Source organism: Globicephala melas, chromosome 11 (genome assembly GCF_963455315.2).
Source record: "Globicephala melas chromosome 11, mGloMel1.2, whole genome shotgun sequence".
In the NCBI taxonomy this organism is placed as follows: domain Eukaryota; kingdom Metazoa; phylum Chordata; class Mammalia; order Artiodactyla; family Delphinidae; genus Globicephala; species Globicephala melas.
Genome location: NC_083324.2, coordinates 47154673 through 47176444, shown reverse-complemented (window position 1 = coordinate 47176444; position 21772 = coordinate 47154673). Strand labels below are relative to the sequence as shown.

The window sequence follows — 21772 nt, the reverse complement described above, 5'->3', positions numbered from 1 at the left end:
AAATACTGTGATTTATTTACAGAAGGTCCTGAGTTCTGATCACCACCAACTGCTATTCATTTAAAAAGTACTGTAGCTAATTATTAAATGTTTTGAAAAATTAAGTTTCTCTTCATAGCCATTTATACAAAAAAATCTGATATTCCTTTTGGAATGCTTTAAAAAAAAAACTTAACAAGCTATTACCAATTAAAAAAAAAAAGAAAACCCGCAAGATAAAGAATGTGGTAGTAAATGATATTCTAGTCAACTACGGAAAAGGTAAATAGCACTCACTTAGAACTGTTTTCTTTATCTTCTTCAAATTGTAATAATAATTTGTTATTGCGTTCTTTCTCTGCCTCAAAAAGCTCCATCAAATTCTAAAAGACAATGTTATATTAGATTTTAAGGTGCAGTCAACAAACACATGGAGTACCTTCTACGTGGCAGGCACAATGGGCCAGTACAGAAGTTAGGAAGAGGTCAAACAGTCACACATCCAGAACAAGTTCATCAATAACCAATATCCTTCTTAACTTACACTCAGATCAGATTTCAGAGTCTCATTTTCTTTTTTGCAGTTTTGGAGGTTTTTTGAAAGTTGGTCAATTTCAAACTTCATTACTTCTTGTAAGTTGTCATAGGAATCCTGTAGGCAGGTTTTGCTCTCAAGAAGCTTTTCATTTTCTAATCTTTAACAGGAAAACATTTTTACAAATGTAAATATAGACATTAAATGTAGTTCTGCTAGTCAGATTTATCTGCAGTTCACTTTATCCCATCTACAGGCCATTTCCAACTTACAGAAGGCTTGACTGATGTAAAGCTCCTCACGGACTTCTGTGAAATGGTCATTATGATGTGATGCATGAATATTAGTGTGATGGGGATGGAAAAGACAGGTTGGGCATGTTAGCCTGCAGCCATTTACTTCTTCATTCTTTCTCCCATGATTTCAACCAGACATGCTTAATTGATTGGCAATTTTGGGTGATGAGACTCATTTAGGGGGTTCCAGACCTAACCCTCATGTAAACTAAAGACTGCCCATTGATTTAATTTTGCTGATAGCTGAACTCTATAGACTCAACACCTATTCTCCCGACTCTAGGAAGGTTTTTCAAGATGGCAAATATGGCTTTGATCTGAGCAAGAGAATAAACTCCTTTAGGATAGAACTATCTTTTAAGTCACATGATTATTACTTATTGCTTTTTAGGTTTTCACCCTCTTATTCTACTTAGCAACATACTGTGACATGCCCAAACAGAGTTCATCCAAAAACTAGTAAACATGACCTCTGGACCACCCAAAACAGATGTCCCAGCTTGTACACAGAGGCCTATGAGACCTGGATCTATCTGGCTTCACTAACCATGCAGAGCAGAAGTGGCAAATTACGAAGTAAGATAAATCAGTTGCTAAAGATAGATATACAGACAATACATGGTAGGGAGGGAGAACATATGATTTACGATACAAACTGTATATATAAAGCAGGTAAAATAATTCAAGAAATACACGGCGGTTGGGTGGTCTCACTTAGAGGCCTTAACCTTTGAGAGCCATGACAGTTTAAGCAACCCAGTAAGTGATATACTCAATGTACGTCACGTTGAGTGCAAAAAAAATCACACAAAATTAGTTTACGACAGAGCCAAGATAAGATTTAGTGATTCGGATGTTAAAAACTAATACCAGGTGTAAGAAAAAACAACAGTGCACCTGTGATGACAAATAGCCATTGACCAGCAGTCTTGGTGCTGGGGAAACGGTGCCGGGGAGTGCAGGCTGTGCTGACTGAGCACAGGCCCCTCTCTAAAGGATGGCTGCCATACAAGAATGTGGGCCCAGTGCCACCAACTTGTCGGATTTTTAACAGGATGCTGAAATATGGATCTTTATTAGGAAGTTCTCAATTTAAAAAATTTTATGCTAAATTGTTTTCAAAAACCATACTGGGCAGGCCCAACAAAAACATGTCTATGGAGACATGCAGACCTCAAGTTTTCTTCCTCTATTTTTAATTCCTTGTTGCATATTCAAAAAACACTCAAGGCTTACAGGTTTTAGTCTTTGCAATGTCTACAAAAACTAAATTCAAGGTTGTCTATTAGCAGCTTTTCTAGAGTAAGCAGTCACACTCATATCACACTCACAGTATCACAATCAAAATGTCCATTATTAAATTATTGCCATAGACTTGGGAAATAGCATCAAAACCACAAGATGGTTTTACGTTACGTTTTACAAAAGGTTGAAATTAGTGAGGAAAAAAAACCAAACAATTTACATCTTAGATTACTTTGTTTCAAGATTGCCAGCACTTGACTAACTCGCCAGCCTCTGGAGTTACTGTGGACAAGGGTGGCAACTACATATTTGGTCTACCTTGTACTGTCCCTTCTAGTAAGAGCACACCTTTCCCGCTGGAGAGGAAACAGACACATCACCTCTGTTGGGCCAACACTTGGCAAGTGACTGATCCAAAAGTAAGCAGATGACTCAAGCAAGAACAATACCAGTTTTCTCTGGGATTGATATACGGCAATGGGGAGAGAGAATTTCTTCGCAGGGATTGTTATGCCAGGAGACAGAAGATGGAGCTGTCTGAGGCAATCTGTTCCCCATCACATAGAGCAAGGTCCTCAACAGTAGAAGAGAATAAGGGCAATACACAGAGGGAAGAAGAGCAGAGAGAAAGGGAGGGAGGGAGTGAAAGAGGAAGTGAGGGAGAGAAGCTGGGGGGGGTGGGGGGATGGGGATGCACACTGACAATATTGTTTGAGATTCAATCTAGTTTGTCCATGAAACCAAAACCACCTCTGGGGCTTCCCAATGTCGTGAGTCAATAAACTACCTTTTTTTTTTTTTTAAACGGGGGCACAATGCGGCTTGCAGGATTTTAGTTCCCTGACCAGGGATCAAACCCAGGCCCTCGGCAGTGAAAGCACAGAGTCCTAACCACTGGACAGCCAGGGAATTTCCAATAAATTACCTCTTAGTTTTTTAAACTAGTTTGAGTTGGGTTTATAGCACTTGTACTTCAAGTAGTCCTGGGTTACAGGCCAATCAGGCAACTTGAAACAATAACAGAACAACTCTACCTGACATTATCTAGTTGAAGCTGTACATGCATGTGTCTTTCAGAAAGGCTGTTGAGTTCTTTCTCCTGACTCTCTCTGAATGAAATATATTCCAGTTTCACCGAAGACAGCTCCTTGTCTGCAGAATGAAGAACTACTCGCAGGTCATGTACCTCACTTTTCAAAACTGAAACAAACAAACAAACACATAATAACTCTTAACAGACTTTTCTTTACATGTATGTTTTACAAAGAAGGCAAATAAATTTGATAGGTACCCTTCACACAATCAGCAAAAACAAGTTGAAGAGACCATTTTAAGTGTAAAAATTTTGAACAACTAAATGGGAGGTATCTAGGAGCACTGAGATTGCTATTTTCTTCCTCTCCCTTGCTCAAGGTTTTTGGTATATTTCTACCAAAAAAAAAAAAGTTAACACCTGTCCCTCACATTTAGGTCATTTGATTTTTCTACATTTCTCCTGCAGAATGTACATCAAAACTCTTCAAATAAGAAAAAAAGACAAGAGATTTAACGTATTTTAAGTGACCTAATCTTACTTATTGAAAACCCTTGGAGATGCACCAGAACTTTCCAAAATAGGTTAAACACTCTGGTCTTCTAAGGAAACTCCAACTGGAATTAAAATTAGGTTACTTTTTAGATCAAAGAAAAGGAAACGGCTGTCTTTTTTGCCTTAGCTTTATCATAAGCTATTGCAAATACTCTGATGAAAGAAGAAACTGAAAGAACTGGGAATTAAATGATATTCCCACATCTATGAATATATACAAATATATTTTATGCTTTTTTGTCACTAGTAAAACATTCATCTTATGAATTCAAGACACTTCGTTTTCAAAGCAGTATTAAAACTTTAAGCAAACATTTGTATCATTTGTTTGAGAGCAGTCCTGGAAAAAATGACCCTTTATAATACATTGCTATTACTCATCTGGTCTAATTTAAAACAAACAAACAGAAACAACCAACCAAAAACACAGGGACAACATTTTATCCATATGAGTAAAAAGATACTGAGTTACAGTATTCAGATTAGGAAGCTTCCAGTGTTCAGACTCACAGTCATTCTTGGTCTGAGTGTCTTGAAGCTGCTTTTCAAGGACATTCAACTGAGAGAGATACCCTTGCTGCTGTTTGGTCCAATCAGTTCTTTCCGATGAGAAAAGCTTTGGGAAAGAGATAAATTTACTGGAAAAAAAATACTAGCATGTTAAGACACACTTCAAATCATCACCTTGTTTCTGTTTTTACAATCTAGTCTTAAATTCAGACTAGGGATGTGTGTCTCATTATAGTAGGTGAAGTAACAAAATAGAGAATACAACTCAAATAAACCTTGACCAAGGCTTCATAAAGTCATTTCCTTCCTGGGATGCTCTTACTTTGAGGATCTGTTTCATGTCTTTTCTGAGGCAATGCTCACGGTCTCACCTCCTGCATTTGAGTAGAATGATGTTCCAGTTTGTCAATGTGCCGCTGAAGCTTTAGGTTTTTATGCTCTTCTTCATCCAACTTGACTTGAAGGGCACACATTTGTTCCTGCAACACAAGAACTTCAGTGGCCAAAAATTCTTTTAATGGACATCTTAAACATTCCATAATTTCTTCTGCATTAAAAATACAAAACTCAAAACCTCATATGGACAAAGGTATCAAAGGCCAGTTTGGAGCCAGAACACCACTTCAAAGGCTACACTAATGATTTCTCATGTTTCAGAATTATACTTGTGGCCCATCAAAGTGGATAATTTCAAACACAAAGGAAAGAAGTAATAAAAATTAAAATCATAGATTAAATCGTAGAGCCATCTTGAGACTTCTAAGAAACTTTCTCAGGCCTATATGAAGTGACTTTCACCAGAAAGGTCTCCATACCCGTGGAAGGGCAAAATTTTGGAATTTGGGGTGACGTGGCTCCCTGTAAGTTTTACTAGACAGTAGATAAACTTCTTAAAAGAAAAAATAAATCACTGAATTCTGAGATAAACAAACTTCACATGTTATTTCAAATATACCAAAAGCTGTCTAAAATTTGATCACAAGATTCTTTCAACTATTTAATCTTCTTTAGCAGATACAACACTGTGCCGTGTAAACCAGTTCTGGAACTAGACGCTAGTAGCAAACTGGTCTTTTTACACACGAGAGAACCAAAGCTCAAGGAAAGTGGAAAGTGACTTGCTAAATACTGCAAAGCAGATTAAAAGAACAAGAGCAGGCTGATTTCTAACCCAGGGATTTTTACACACTCATCCTTAAAAATATACGATTTTAATACTAAACAGGTACCTGCACCATTCTGTGCTCTTCAGAAATGGCTTCAAAAGCTTGTTCACTAATCTCAGGTGGCAATGGCTCATTTAAGATATCCTTATCCAATCTGCTAGAATTCTGAGTGTGTGCAGAGCCAAAGCTCTCCAGTTCAGGGCTTAATTTTGGTACTGATCGAGACCAAAGTTGATAAGCCTTGGTTGGTGTCGTTATGATCTGCAGCAAAAAATTATTAGGAAAACAACATTAGCACACATGAAAATAGCATATTTATAATTGTGTGAACAGAGAGGATAAAATTAAAATTCTGTTCATCAAGAGAAAAGAAAAGGTATCCTTGGGACTTCCCTGGTGGTCCAGTGGCTAAGACTCCATGCTCCCAATGCATGGGGCCCAGGTTCAATCCCTGGTCAGAGAACTAGATCCCACATGCCACAACTAAGAGTTCACATGCCGCAACTAAAGATCCCACATGCTGCAGCTAAGACCTGGAGCAGCCAAATAAGCAAATATTTAAGGAAAAAAAGAAAAGAAAATGTATCCTTGAGAGGCTGCATAGAAATGCCCTTGTGGAAACAAACCTATCAGTTCAAAGCAGTCTCAAGCAAAAATTGCTGTAAGATTTTTAAAAATGAAACTTGATAAGTCGACTCTAAACTGTATACAAAAAAAAAAAGTGCGAGACAAAAAGACAACAAATTAGGAAGTGTATGGTCACTAAAACAATGCATTATTAGCATATGTATAATCAAACAGAACACTGGAAAATAAAAAGTCCAGAATTAGAATAATTTATATGTGGAAAGTTCAAATTAATGAGAAAAACATGGTCTATTTTATTATTTTTAAAAATATCTTTATTGGAGTATAATTGCTTTACAATGGTGTGTTAGTTTCTGCTTTATAACAAAGTGAATCAGCTGTACGTATACATATGTCCCCATATCTCCTCCTCTTGCGTCTCCCTCCCTCCCACCCTCCCTATCCCACCCCTCTAGGTGGTCACAAAGCACCAAGCTGATCTCCCTGTGCTATGCGGCTGCTTCCCACTAGCTATCTATTTTACATTTGGTAGCGTATGTAAGTACACGCCACTCTCTCATTTCGTCCCAGCTTACCCTTCCCCCTCCCCGTGTCCTCAAGTCCATTCTCTATGCCTGCGTCTTTATTCCTGTCCTGCCCCTCCCTAGGTTCTTCAGAACCATTTTTTTTTTAGATTCCATATATAAAACATGGTCTATTTTTTTAAAAAGGTAAACCTGTATGTCATGCCATTTAAAAATAAAATAGCAGACACATTAAAAATCTCAATGTAAAAAGAAAATTATAAAAGTAGTAAAAGAGGCATCCGTGCCCGAGGCTCTGCGGGTCTGTGGCCGCAGAATGGGGCGGCCGGGTCTGAGGGGCGGGGCGGCTGCCGCCACGGCTGGGAGTCAGGACATGTTCGATGCCATCGTGATGGCGGATGAGAGGTTTCACAGGGAAGGGTATCAGGAAGGCTATGAATAAGGAAGTAGTTTGGGTATGACTGAAGGAAGACAGTATAACACGTTACACGGAACTAAAATCAGATCTGAGATCAAGTGCTACCAAGGTTTTGCTTTTGCTTGGAGATGTCTCCTGCACGGTTCCGCCATTGAGAAAGACAGCAAAAAGATGAAGGTCTTAGAATCGTTGATTGGAATGATTCAGAAACTCCCTTATGATGACCCTACTTATGATAAACTTCACGAAGACTTAGACAAAATTAGAGGGAAATTTAAGCAGCCTTGTTCATTACTAAACGTTCAGCCTGACTTTAAAATTAGTGCAGAAAGTTCTGGACTTTCATTTTGAGGATGACAGAGTAACAAAGACAAAACATCAAGGAACAGATGTTTGTATGTTAAGTGTTTAAAAATGTGATTAAAGGCAAAACAATGATGAGGGATTCAGTGTTGCAGGGAGAGTTCCAGCTTGGCCGGTGCCTTCCCCTGAGGTCTGCCTGCATCGCCTCAGTGCCCCCCACGGGGCCCCTCCACACAAGCCCGTCCTTTGTTGGGCCCTGTCTGCTCTGCAGTCTGAACATGGCCCTGGCAGAGCCCTCGCGGGGCTGCTCTTCTCTGGTCCAGGGTCCAGGCCGCTGGCTCACGGGTTCTCGCCACCCGGCAGGCCTGGCTGGATCTAGATTCCGGTTGGCTCTGGATAGGATAAACCTCCCCTTTACCCCCCAGGCTTTGGTCAGCGCTCAGAGGGACAGTTTTAAAGAAAGTGAGAGCCACAGGGTTGACACGAAGCAGGTTAATGGGAAGGAGTGATGGGTACTGTGACATTTATTTACCCTTGAGATGTGCCAGTGCTGTGACCTGCTTCTCCTGTTTTATTTAGTCCCTTCAGGAGCCCATGAGGTGGGCATTATTCCCATTTTATAGATGAGGAAACCAAGGCCCAACAGACTGCCTGGTCCAAGGGCAGCGGGCGGTAAAGCTGGGACTCCAACCCCGGCACCCGGCTCTCTCCCCCGTCTCCTGGTGCCTGCTCTGGACCATGCGGTCGCACCCACAGGCTCAGGGTCCTTGCCCGCAGGTCCCCGCTGTGCCCTGGGGAGCCCTGGGGCATCCCCTGTGGCCATGGACATGGGTGTCTGGCTGAGAGAGGAGAGGCCAGCCCTGTCCTCAGGGAGCCAGGACATGCTCTTCCTGTGTCCCCTGGTGGGTGGGGCTCTGCAGCATCAAAAATGGTCACCGTTCTACGTGCAGAAACTTTGGAGCCTTACTGCAGCCTTCCTTTTATTGTGAGTTCTTCTGTCTTCTGCCCAGACTTAAAAGGCATCGTCTGTATGTGGTGAGGTCCAGGCAGGCCAGTCCCCCCTGAGATGCATGGCTCTCGGGCATTTCTCTGCACATGACGGCCCATGTCCAGGCCCCTCGGGCACCCCGGCCTGAGGCCTCTCCCCACCCGCTTCTGGCCCAGGGAGCAGATCTGGAAGCCATGAGTGAGATTAGCACAGGGGTAGCCGTGAATCCGCTCCAGATTTTAAAATCATTCCAGAGCATCTGGGTAAACTGTGCTCCCCTGGAAGCTGCTGTGTGTGTGGGGGGGGGGTCCCTGCGGGGCCTGGGACGCTGGCCCTCACCGTGTGCCAAGAAGGGAGAAACAGCTTCTAGATGTTGGAAGACAAGACTCCGGCTTTATCCTGCTCAGCTGTCTTACATGTGTCTCGCTGTTTGTTCCTGGCCTGCAGCCCCACCTCAGTTCTGCAGAGGCCGGGGCTGGGTGCACGGCCTCAGATGTGCCGTAGTCACAGACACCAGCAGCGCTTATCTCTGGCTAATGGAATGGAGGGGATTTTGTTGTCGTTTTCCTGGGTGGATTTTTGTGTTTCCTAAACTATCTGTTTGCATAATATATTATTTTTATAATTAGAGAAAAAAATAAACAGCGTATTTTAAAGCAAAAAAATAAGATAATAAAATAAAAGTAGTAAAAGAAAGTAGAATATACTGATGCTCTTGAGATTGTCTAGGCCTTTAAAAATGTATTTAAAAAGTCACAAAGGGGGAATTCCCTGGCAGGCCAGTGGTCAGGACTTGGCACTTTCACGGCTGGGGCTCGGGTTCGATCTCTGGTCAGGGAACTAAGATCCAGCAAGCCACTTGGCACGGCCAAAAAAAGAAAGTCGCAAAGATAAAAGATCAATAAACCTGGCTATATCAAAATTTTCAAACTTCTGCATAACAAAAGTATCACATACAAAGATGAAAGACAAGGAACATGATGGCAGAATATACTGGCAGTATACATAACAAACAAAAGATTAACACGTAAAATGCCTACAAATCACAAGATAAATAACTAGGAGGAAAGTAGGCACTTTTTCATAGGTCAAACATCTTTTCCTGTGTTCCAACCAATGGCTATGAACATAGGAAAAGATGTGGTCTGACCTCACTAGAAATGAGGGGAAGTAGAATTAAAACCATTTTCACCCATCAGACTGTCGAACAATGCCAGTTCTGGGGCCGGTGCTGTGGAAGGAGTGCTCCCAGGCTTCCTGGGAAGGAATGTGGTGCAGCCACTTGGAGGGCACTTCAGCAGGATGCTGAAACATCCTAAAACTACCACTTCTCCTTCATAAAACCCGCCCCGGAGAATGCTTGCACTGGAAACCACCTAAATAAGCCACGGAATTATTCCAAAGCACAGAAGCCTGGGTTTAAAATGAGGTAGAGTTCTAAGTACTAGTTCATGTGGAAAGACCCAAGGCATATTCCTGAGTTAACAAAAGCCCATTGCAGAATAACATATGTAGGATGATTCCATTTATTTTTAAAAACAAAGTACGACAAAAGAAAAAAAAAACTCTATGAAATAACTCCACATATCTTCTCAGACTATGTATATTTACTGTACAAAATTGCTAAGAAAAAGGATTCCCAAATTGATGATAAATTACCCCTGGGGATGGGGATGGGGGATGAAGGACCAGATTAGACCCAGATTGGCAGTGGTACTCAAAAGGAACTTTAACCAAAACTTGTATACATATGTATACTTCCTTTAAACATGGATAATGTATCCATAAAGTTCTCACATAATTAAAAATGAACAACAACAACAAGACCTGAATTGCTATGCTAGTCTTGGCAAACCTTTTAATCCCCTTCATCCTGTTTGCTCAGCTATAAAAATAAGTAGACTAGTATGCCACAGTGCTTCAAGCTCTATAATTCTATTGCTAAGGGGCTACAAACTCAAATTATGAAACATTTGGTGATATTCTGCAAGTATTTTAAAATAATTTCCTGCACAGATTTTAAAGGCTGCCTTTTTAAAAGAGCAACCTTAAAAATTCTACCTTTATAAGAAAAAATAGTATTTTTCTTGTATTTACTTGAAAATAGTATTTTCAAGTTAAATAATAGTATTTAACTTGATATATATCAAGTTAAATCATGATATATCCATACAGTATATTCTTGTGCAGCTGCCAAAACAAACAAAACAAAAAGGAGAGAGGGACTTCCCTGGTGGCGCAGTGGTTAAGAATCTGGCTGCCAATGCAGGGGACACGAGTTCAAGCCCTGGTCCGGGAAGATTCCACATGCCGTGGAGCAACTAAGTCTGTGTGTCAGAACTATTGAGCCTGCGTGCTGCAACTACTGAAGGCCACGCACCTAGAGCCCATGCTCCACAACAAGAGAAGCCACCACAATGAGAAGCCCGCGCACTGCAACGAAGAGTAGCCCCCGCTCACCGCAACTAGAGAAAGCCTGTGCACAGCAACAAAGACCCAACGCAGCCAAAAAATAAATAAATGAGAATAAAGTTTGTTTTTCTCCCTTTAGACATGGGACAAACTCTAAAATATCATTATGTTTAAACAAAAAATTGAGGTGTAGAATGATGTGTATGTGTATGCTACTGTTTGTGAAAAATAAAAAAAATATATGAAAAAGAAAGAAAAAACAAAAAAACTTCGTGACATTGTCTGCCTCCAAGGAGGGTCTTGGTTGGCTGAAAGGACAGCAGACAGAATGAGACTTGTCACTTTGTACCTTTAAAAATTCCAGTCATGGGACTTCCCTGGTGGTGCAGCGGTTAAGACTCTACGCTCCCAATGCAGGGGGCCTGGGTTCGATCCCTGGCCAGGGAATTAGATCCCACATCCATGCCGCAACTAAAACTTTGCATGCCACAATTAAGGAGCCCAGGTACTGCATCTAAGGAGCCGGCAAGCCGCAACTAAGGAGCTTGCCTGCTGCAACTAAGACCCAGTGCAACCAAATAAATAATATGAAAGAAAAATTTTCCGGGCTTCCCTGGTGGCACAGTGGTTGAGAGTCTGCCTGCCGATGCAAGGGACACGGGTTCATGCTCCGGTCCGGGAAGATCCCACATGCCGTGGAACAGCTAGGCCCGTGAGCCATGGCTTCTGAGCCTGTGCGTCCAGAGCCTGTGCTCCGCAACGGGAGAGGCCACAATAGTGAGAGGCCCGCGTACCGCAAAGAAAAAAAAAAAAAAATTCCAGTCATGTGATTACCTATTCAAACAAATAAAATTACTTTGAAAAGCAGTATCCTATTAAGTGATACAAAAAGCATCACTGATAAAGATAACCATTAGAGATAAACACCTATTATTTTTAAGATGTATAAGGAAAGGGTTTTTTCAAGCCTTCAGAGAATTTGGTCCAAAAGTTAAAATAACCAGGATGAGCAGCATCAGCTTCTTAACCTTTGCCTTCCTTATGTATTCCCCTTCCCTCTCCTCATTCTCAGATGCTCACAGTTTTCTTCTTTCATGAGGGCTATGGTTATTTAGGGGAACCATCCCTTCTATTATCCCCCATGTTACCCTTGATCCTTTAGTGGTCTTTATCTTCAGTATTTCTATTCTTCCACTGCAAGCTTTGAGCACACAACACATTATAGCAACAATTGCCATATACTGAGAGCCATCAGGTGCCAGGAACTTTATTACCTCATTTAATGCTCGAAAAACCCTGTTATTAAGTTGGCCTCGTCTCCAATTCAGAGGCAATAAATGAGGCTCAGAAGTTAGGAAACCCTGCCTAAGGTTACTGACAGATTAGAATTTGAACCCAGGTCTGATTCCAAATGCTGTAATCTTCCCTACACGACCCTGCCACTGGGGGTATACATCAGAACCCTAGGACTAGTATTATCCTGGGGTTAACTGTTGGCAAGGGATTCTATCTGTATCTGGAGATAATCTGTGCAGACTCTCCATTATTAACAAAATGAGACACCACTGACTTAAGGTTGAAGTATTGCTTCAGATTACCTACCTTAAGTGTTTCAGCATGAATTTTATTCAGCTGAGAAACTTCTTGCCGCTTGCAGGCTTTTGTTGCTTCCAAAAGGTTTTCAAGATTAAGGTTCGCTTTTTGCAAAGACTGAAGCTCTGATTCTAATTCCAGCTGCCTTTTCCTAATACATATTATAATATTGAGTGTTTCAGGTAATAAGTAATGTCATACATTTGTAGAGTACTTTACAGTTTATATTCTCACAAAACTTTATAGTTATCTCTTTAAATCAGAGATATTTTCAGATTATTACTGGGATTTTCCAATTGGGTAAAATACAGCTCAGAGATTGATGACTGTTCAAGGTATTCAACTAGCAAATGGTAGCACTCCAATTCAAAAGCCCAAACAATCCACAATGATTCCATATGTAATATGTTATTTTTAAAACAAACATTTCTATATATTTTAGAATAGGATTAATCTTAGTTATAATATGAATGTGGTTTATCTTTGTTTTCTTTTACAAAGAATATCAAGTGAGAATATTAACAGGAAAAATTTAATAAAAAATAAATAACTGCATAGAACTTGAATGTCAAAAAAAAAGGATATTAACAAACTTGTAATTTCTAAAAATCCTGATCTAATTCATAACAGTGGTGATTTAAATTTGCTGGCCAGATAAAGAATTTACAAGTAACTTTAACAGATACTCATCTCAATAGGTATATCCCTTAAAACATCTGTATCATCTAGTTCATTGAATATATTATTAAAGACTAGAAGTTCATGTCAACTGTACCTCAATTTTTAAAAATGAGTAAAGAAAAAGAGCTAGATGCAAGCCCTTTTCCTTCATGTCAAAACAAGTTAGCTGCTATATTAGAATATTTAAGGTAAATGCTCAATTAAATCATCAATGCTAAACACCAAAACAAACCAACACTAAAAGATCAGAAATAGTAAGCATGAATGTGTATTTATACTTTACCTAGTTAGTTCTTTGAATTCTTCATATTCTTGCTTTGAATTATTCAGCTCTGTCTGAACTTGCAGGAGTTGTGCTTTTAACTTCTCAGTGTTTGCTAACGAACATGGCTCTTTCGGAGCTTTAGGAGAGAATCTTTGCTGACCTGATAATAAGGAAACAACCTGGTCTTTGAAAGAGAAAAATAACAGAATACATATTCTAAGTTCTTTGCCAGGTATCAATTTTGAAGCACAAGGAGGAAAAAAGAGAAATCACTGGAAAGTGGACCCTAAAATACAAGAGCCTGTAACTCAAGAGGAGACGTAAGACACAACCCAGTGCATCAAAGAGTATCAGAAGTTGTTTCTGAGAAGCTGTGAAGCCACAGGATGATGGGGCATATTTAAGCCAACACCTTTTCCATTAAGTGAAAAGAGCAAACAATGACTGAAGTATAACACCCACACTGCTGGACAGAGAAACATCACCAATTGAATCTTGCAGGAATTAGTGCCAACGGTCAATGAATTTTTAGCAAAAGAAACAAATAGCAATGGCAGCCAACTGAAAGAACTTGGTATCATCTACCAGGTAGAATATATTAATTTTCAGGGATTGCTTAAAAGGCTGATTTTGTTGAAAAGAGTGCCACTGAGTTTCAGTATGGGAAATAACATGTAAAAATGTTTAGAGAGGGACTTCCCTGGTGGTCCAGTGGTAAAGAATCAGCTTTCCAATGCAGGGGACGTGGGCTCGATCCCTGTCCAGGCAACTAAGATCTCACATGCCGTGGAGCAACTAAGCCCATGCACCACAACTATTGAGCTCGTGCACCTCAATGAGAGCCCGCCTGCCGCAAACTACAGAGAAGCCCACGTGCTCTGGAGCCCACGTGCCACAACTACAGGACCCATGAGCCCTGGAGTCTGTGCACCACAACTAGAGAGAGAAAACCTGCATGCCACAACTAGAGAGAAGACCATGTGCCACAGCTAGACAGAAACCCGAGCAGACTGCACACTGTAATGAAAAGATTCTGCATGCTTCAACAGAGATGCCTCAACAAAGAACCCATGTGCCGCAAGTAAGACCCGACGCAGCCAAAAAAAAATAAGGAAAATAAATTAATAAAATAAATGTTTAAAAAAAAAAAGAAAGATTGAAGTAAATACCCAAACTGCTTATTAAAAAAGAAATTGTTTAGAGAATGATGTATGTTTAGAAGATGGTGAGGTCCAGAAATTACCATTAGTATCTTTCAAAGATAGTAAGTTAAGGTACTACTGAGGGCAAAATGGCCAACAAAATACAGAGCATTGTAGGAAAAAATAGTTAATATAGAAAACCTGATTTTAACTTTGCATCTAAAATTGTGGTCTCTCTACAACCCATATTCTGTGAATTTTATTCTTTTGTTAATTCATAACAGAATGGAAGAAGGCTTGGAAAAGGAAATTTAAAAAGTATTTTTTTCCTTTATCATTGCAGTATAAAAAGATTAGAACGATCTCAATTTCAACCTAAAGAGAAACAAAGGCTGAAACAGAGTGTGATAAAAGACCATGAAGATATTCACTCTAAGAATGGAGCAAACATAGACTTTGTTACCAAATCCCAGAGCATTAACACCAATAGCTGCCACGCGTGTAAATCACATCAGTAACTAAACCACTTTTCAGAGAGTAACAGTAAACTTACAGAACTAATGTAGAGCAGAACGTACACTGGCAAGCATGACCCGCAACCATGACATCAGGACCAATCACTGTGCTGGCTGGACCGTGAGTCTGATCACTCTGACATCTCTCACACTGTACAGATGTTCGTCAGGTGAATAAATATCTCAACTCTACACTCATTCATGTTGTCATTAGTTAAGTACTTTTCATTTCAAATACTTAAAATAGGAAAATTCCATTTAATAAAAGTGTAAAGTAATATCTGAATCCATCTTTTATCTGTAAGACAGAGATATTCTGAGTATTCCTTTGCTAATGGGTATCTATTAGCCTTCATAAAGAATAAGTATGTATATAAGAAGTTTGTACACCAGGTCTAGAGGCTAAAATGAAAACCCTCAATGCAAGGCAATATCGATGCCCTTTTAAACAGTCCCCTCGCCCCTAGAAGGCATGTTTACAACTATCACGTCTTACTTTTGTCATTTTTCTCTGTGCCAGATACTTCAAAGAAAGCTTTTTCCAGGATTGCGATGGTCTGGGCATCCATTTCGTGGGCTCTTTTCACAGGCTGTGACAATCTCAGTCTTCTGTTCTCCTCCCTGAGGGAATGATTTTCCATAGCATATTTTGCAACTCTGGGGTGGTGCTCTACCTGTCACATGGAAGAATTAGAGACCTACGTATTTACAAACATGACCTCAGTGAACAAGTCTTTCTGAAAGCCAACAGCAAACACTGTGGACGCCGCAGGCACTGCGGGGGTGGGGAGCACTTCAGCTTTTACCATCAGACCGAATACGTGCATATCCTACAACTCTGAACTCTACATTCGGGTCTGGAAACTCGAAACTTCCCCGTCTACCCCTGAAACGTTCACCCAGGCACCTGCGGTGATAAGCACAGGGTGCACATTGTGGCAGGCTCTTCCTGCAAAGTAGACGGCTTGAATTAACACACTGAAAAGAATTAGGAAACTCTCTACTGACCAGGGTGGAATGCCCCCCAAAGACACATTAAATGAAAAGGGCAAGGTACAGAAAAGTGCGTATGCTGTCTTCTGTGCACAAAAGGGATAAAAGTAAAAACATCTATCAATATTAGTTGGAAAATGCAGAAAAACTCTCAAAAGATATCCCCTCTGGTGAGAGATTAGCCTGTTTTTTAATTACGCACCTGTGTCAACTATCCAGATTCTCAGGGAAAAGGAAAAACAACAACACTTCAAAGGGCTCAGCTGTGAAGAGACTACCGGCTCCGATAACCCCAGGTGCCCACTGGGAGGAAGTGTGCTTGGCCTGCTGGGGCTAACTGCCAGGGCAGTGACACCACCACCACATCCTCCCTTCTCCCTTCAGGTTTTACTAGTTTAGAAAATTGTGTGTGGGGGGGGCACATTACGCAATCATACTGTCAGTTGAATTCATTTAAAACACTTTCTCGGGCTTCCCTGGTGGCGCAGTGGTTGAGAGTCCACCTGCCGATGCAGGGGACGTGGGTTCGTGCCCCGGTCCGGGAAGGTCCCACATGCCGCGGAGCGGCTGGGCCCGTGAGCCATGGCCGCTGAGCCTGCGCGTCTGGAGCCTGTGCTCCACAGTGGGAGAGGCCACAGCAGTGAGAGGCCCGCATACCGCAAGAAAACAAAACAAAACCAAAAAAAAAAACACTTTCTCTTGTATTAAATTAGAAAAATTTACTGACCAACTTGGTGACTGATTCATACTTGCCTTGAACTTCTTTTAGTTTTACAGTTACTGAGAATGTCATGTACTCACTTGTTCTCGCAGAGTTTGAATCTCATCCCTCAATTCCGACAGCAAAAGATCCTGCTCCTCGGGCAGAAAACTTCCCCGGGATTCCTTGTGGAGCTTCTCTAGGCGCATTATTTGATCCTCTCGGAATTTCACGATCATTTTATTAGATTGAATAAATTTTTCTTTTTTGAGGGTGAGGTCTTCCAATTGGCTAACTTTTTCTACCAAAGACTTAAGAAATTCATAATTTGGTTAAACATAAAAAATAACTGGGCTTCCCTAAATTTTCACAAAACAAGCAATAAACACTAACTTCACATTTAATCTCAAAGGCAAAATTAGGTTTTTCAGTCCTCGTTGTATTTACTTGTGCCATTTATTTCACTCGGAAAAGCTCCTCATAGTGAAAGCCTAAAATATCTTGAATCCCCTTTTACTAATTCAGTTTCCTACCTTCTTTTCCTGTTCAGATTTCTTAAAAAATAACATTGCCTCTCGGAAATACTTCATGTAGTCAGTCTCGTCTTTGCCTGTAACGGGTCCAGTAAGAAAGAAAAGGAAAGAGGAAAAATGTTTTATCTCCCAAATTTTAAGAACAAGAAATGAGCTAAAATAGCCTTTGATGGACTGCTCTCAATTCGTCTTAAAGAATCAGACTCTCAACACCAGATCATGAATTTCAAATTAACCCAGTCTACAAATTACCTATTCTTTGAAGAAAAGTAAGTCTCTCATATCCAATTTAGTAAACATATAAAGATTACATATGACAGAATCTTGGAAGTGGATCTAAATGAAATTTACTAGTATCTCTTTTTAGCACTTATTAGGGATAAATTATTCAAAATTATTTCTACTCCCCCTTCCCACATCTCACAGAAATCAGTACCTGTGGTAACTGTGTCTGGTTACAAAGTACCATGTTCCTATGTAGGTGAAATAAACAGGAACAGACACTTGTGGGAAATCTGGGTAGCCTTACTGCGTTGTGTCTGTCACTGGAGGGCTCTCATACTAATACCCACACCTGGATTTCCTCAGGTTAGAGGACACCGCGCTCGTCGTACCTCCGGTCCGAAAGCTTTCTGGTAGTATCTGCCCTGCAGTAAGCTGGGCCAGCTGCTCTTTGAGCCTCTTCACTTCAGCTTGGAGCTGGGTCACATTTCCTTGCGTGTCTTCATTTACCACTGCCTGTTCAAGAATTTTTTTAAAAAGCATTAGAAGAATGCTGAGTCATACAGTCTCGTGTTTATATTTGTTTGTATGATTTGGACTGACGAAGACCAAACAAAACTGCACTTGCATCTCACAAACAGTCCAAAGGCCTCCAAAATCAGTGTGCTGCAGTGCGGAGGGAGCTTCCTTCCCCTCTGCCTTCACACCAAGAGCCAGAGACTCTTTCCCCTCCCCTCCCCAAGCCCCCACTTAGGTCTCTGCTCTGTTGACTAGCCCTGGGCCCTGCTGGGCTGGGTCACCTCTGGGATCAACGTATATTCATCCAACACTGGCTTCTTCCTGAGATAACCCCACCCCATGAAGAGCAAATACCTCCATGAGTGTCACCTCCCCCTGTCTTCACTCCCTAAAGAGGTGTAAGGAACTGCAGAGGTGACCTGAGCTCCACCGGCTTGGAAGAAACCACCGTCTCCAGAAAAATCCAACCCTGTATTTCCTAACAGTCGCCTGGAAGGGAGAGTTGGTTCGACAACTCCATTTCTGTTTTATTATCAAACTAAAGGCTGTTTTAAAGAAATGTCTTATTTGAGATGACTTCTAAGAAGTTCATAAAGTCTCACAAAACCTAGAGGGTGATAACAAGAGTCAAGAGCTGAGACCCAACCAAATCAAACACCCAATACTCCAGAGTGAGGGAGAAACCTCTGACAGCCCCAAGGTCCCCATGTTCCTGTCTGTAGCTGGGTCTGCCCACTGGGAAGGACTGTTCACCCTTAAACAAATTCCAGACATCCGAGCCACTTTCCCTTGGTAGGCTGCAGCAGAGGACTCACCATTGGCAGGGACTAGTATAAGGCTCCTGGTTTTGTTATTTCATGTGTTAAGAAGCCATTTCTAGTTATTTTTGATTCTTATGGACAGCCTCATTAAAAGGCATTCCTATACACTGTGACATCACTGTCACATCAGTGACATAATTCTAATTATCCCTGCAGTTCTCCACTCTCCAAAATCTTCTAGTAAGTCCCAAGAGATAGGGTCAGGAAGCTCTAATGATTTTCCTCCTCATATTACAAATGTCCCACAGGGGGTTCATACTCCAATAAAATGAATGAATAACCAGACCTATACTCTTCTGCCTTACCCAAGGGAAGAGGCAACATGGACCTCTTTGCTTTTACCATGATAAGATCACCAGGGAGTCTATTTTGGGAGGTAACAATGACCACTTTCTCCTTTGAAAGAGAAAGGAAATTAATTTGCCAATTTATGCCCTTTGATTCTTTTGTCTAGAACCAAAGAGCCCTCCAACCTCTCCAAAGCAAGTGGGGGACTCCTTGGTCTTTTGACAGTCTGCACCAGGGGTTGGCGAAGCGCTGCTTGAACACAGCCATGCCCATATGTTTACGTATCATCTACAGCTGCTTTCTCACTACAAAGGCAGAGCTGAATGGTTGGGACAGAGACCATATGGTCCAAGAAGCCGAAATTATTTACCTCTTGGGCCCTTTACAGGAAGTTTTCTGACCACTGGTGTACACAAGTATCAAGGAAACTTCTTGTATATAAAGAAAAATGAGGAATCCTTAGAGTTACAGACAACTTGAAAGACAAAGTTGGTCAACAGCATCAAATTACATTCATAGCGGATCCTCCTGCTCCCAGCACCCAGCTCCGATAGCGTGGTTTAGGTAAATAAATTTAGTCTCCAGCCCAATTACAAAAGAAAAACTTTGCCTTCCCTTCAGAAAAAACTAGCCAAACAATAATGACCACAAGACCTATTCTAGTCTCAAATTACATGAGCGATATAGAAGGCTCGGAAAGATAAAATAGAAACCCTGCTTAGAGTTAGGCTTTCGCAACAGAGAAATACAATAACTAAAAGCTAATGTTAATATGAGGGCAATCACAAAAGTGAGATACTGCAAGCTTAAATATTCTTATAATTTACTTAAGCATACTCAATATTTTACCTTATTTTTAATCAGCTTGGCTCTTTGGGCAAAATTAAGCGTTGATAGGGTTTCCCCAAAACACCTAGATCCAGGATGAACATTTGCAATTATGGCTGTTTTGGCATTACCTCCAAGGGAATCCTGTTTAATGATATGAATGGTACAAATTTTCAGGGGAGAAACCACAAGATGTTTTTTAAGCAAAGAAAATGTATACTATTAGCACCAAGGCTGAGAGATTATCCGACTACCAACCATAGTGAGCATAACCAAAACAGGGGCCCAGGAACCCAATGATCTACTTTACCCGGAGTAAGAAGGTAAGTTTGGAGTCTCTGTAGCAAACGTGTCTCTGTTTTCCATTACCCACATCGACAAGCGCAGTAATCACCTGGCCCAGGCAGCTCAACGATCGGTTTATGTTACCTGCTTCCTAGGGCGTTTGGGAAAAAGAACAAAAAATTGAGGTGCACTGGTGTCTTTTTAGTATTTTGAATTAAAATATACCTAGCATATTACAAGAGAACATTCAGTCTAATTCTACAATGTAATGTATAATAAAACCCCTTTAAAAGACTGGTTTCAGGAGAAAAGAAAAATGTTTGGGTTAAACGTGTTACACTGGATTTTTACCGTAGGGAGCATATTTCGATAACTGGGTCTGCAGAAGTGGGAGAATAGAAAAAAGAGAGGAGGAATAGAAATTATGAAGCAAGATGTGATGAGTTCGGAGTTGCCACTATCTGTTACCATTCGGAAAGGTGGTTTAGGGTCACAGTTGACAGCCCTGTCTGTGGAGCTGGATTACCATTTGAATCTCAGCGACTCTTAGCCATGTGCCCCTGGAAAATTTCCTCCAGTTTCTTCAAAATAGAAAGGATAATAGGATCACTTCCCAGAGTTGTTGGGACGGTTAAATAGCTAATATATATAAAGCATTTAGAATGGGCCCAGCGTATGTCCTATTTTGAACTTATGCTATTTTTCTTTGCTTCATGTCCCCATAGAAACACAAATGTGAGACAGACTGAAACTGCCTGAGAGCTCAAGCGGCTCAAACCCTCACTTTTAAGGCAAACAAGACCCTCTCCTCTACCATTTCTGACTCTTCTCCCCGCCCCGCCCTTATATATTCTAAACTGTAGAATCCACACACATTTTATTTATTTATTTTTTTTGTCCGCAGGGCATGTGGGATCTTAGTTCCCTGACCAAGGATTGAACCTGTGTCCCTTGCATTGGAAGAGCGAAATCCTAACCACTGGACCGCCACACACATTTTATTGACAGTACATATTACCATACATATACATATAAACATTAGCAATACATATTAGCAAGAACTTCTGGTAATACCTTAGCCTAGAACGAGGTCCTTAACCCTTAACTCAAGAACTACTTTGCCATGCTTCCCCCAAGCAGGCCATGTCACACCCTTCTTCCTCTGACCCCTGCTACCACTCATAATATCACCCCTTTTGGCATGAATTCAAATACTCTTGCTACTGACACTTGTCATATCCCATGTATGTTTACTGTCCCTACCCCACAACAAAAATTTCTATAACCTTTTGGATGAAAGCAATTTCTTAAGCCTTTGTAGCCCTCAAAACACTTAGCTTGGTATTGACTTCTAGTAATAATTCAGTCAAGAATTGAAGACCATAATTCCATTCTTACCTTCAATCTCATCCCTTCTGCATGGGTATCTTTTTGCCTTTCAGATCCTGCTAAATCCACCAGATTGAGAAGGGAGGTCCGTATGTTCACAGTTTCATGGCTTTTCTCCATCGACTCTATTGTAATTGTAAAGACTGCATGAGACCTAGAGGATTCTCTATTCATTGATGTTGATGCCACACGTCTGTTTCTCCACCCTCCAGACAACACCTAGGCAAAAGGAAAATACGTTATCACGACTTCCAAGTGGTCACAACAGCCACGAACATCAGTAGGATTTGCAAAGAGTGGTGAGAGACTATCTAATGAGGAATACACTCAAATTATTTTCCTTTCCCTTTCCTTTTTTGATTCTTCTCCATGTCATGAAAGAAAACAAGCAGGAAATCAGAAGGCATAGGATCTAGAATGGGTTTTGCCATTTCTCTATTTGTATT

At 40.8% G+C, this 21772-nt stretch overlaps 1 protein-coding gene and 1 pseudogene across 1 annotated transcript in view; one reads left to right on the top strand and one right to left on the bottom strand.

Annotated features, from left to right (window-relative positions):
• KIF15 (kinesin family member 15) overlaps positions 1–21772 on the bottom strand; it is a 96961-nt gene that overhangs the window by 17069 nt on the left and 58120 nt on the right. Inside the window, exons 8-22 of the mRNA XM_060308802.1 lie at positions 21336–21545; positions 19963–20088; positions 19674–19796; positions 17589–17712; positions 16975–17051; positions 16543–16752; positions 15245–15422; positions 13110–13251; positions 12155–12296; positions 5383–5580; positions 4525–4632; positions 4154–4259; positions 3090–3255; positions 524–674; positions 277–362 (exon numbers count right to left, since the gene is read on the bottom strand). Of these exons, the coding sequence (XP_060164785.1) occupies positions 277–362; positions 524–674; positions 3090–3255; positions 4154–4259; positions 4525–4632; positions 5383–5580; positions 12155–12296; positions 13110–13251; positions 15245–15422; positions 16543–16752; positions 16975–17051; positions 17589–17712; positions 19674–19796; positions 19963–20088; positions 21336–21545 (2147 nt within the window). The remainder of the gene's footprint in view (positions 1–276; positions 363–523; positions 675–3089; positions 3256–4153; positions 4260–4524; positions 4633–5382; positions 5581–12154; positions 12297–13109; positions 13252–15244; positions 15423–16542; positions 16753–16974; positions 17052–17588; positions 17713–19673; positions 19797–19962; positions 20089–21335; positions 21546–21772) is intronic.
• LOC115838819 (protein LTO1 homolog pseudogene) lies at positions 6748–7200 on the top strand (annotated as a pseudogene).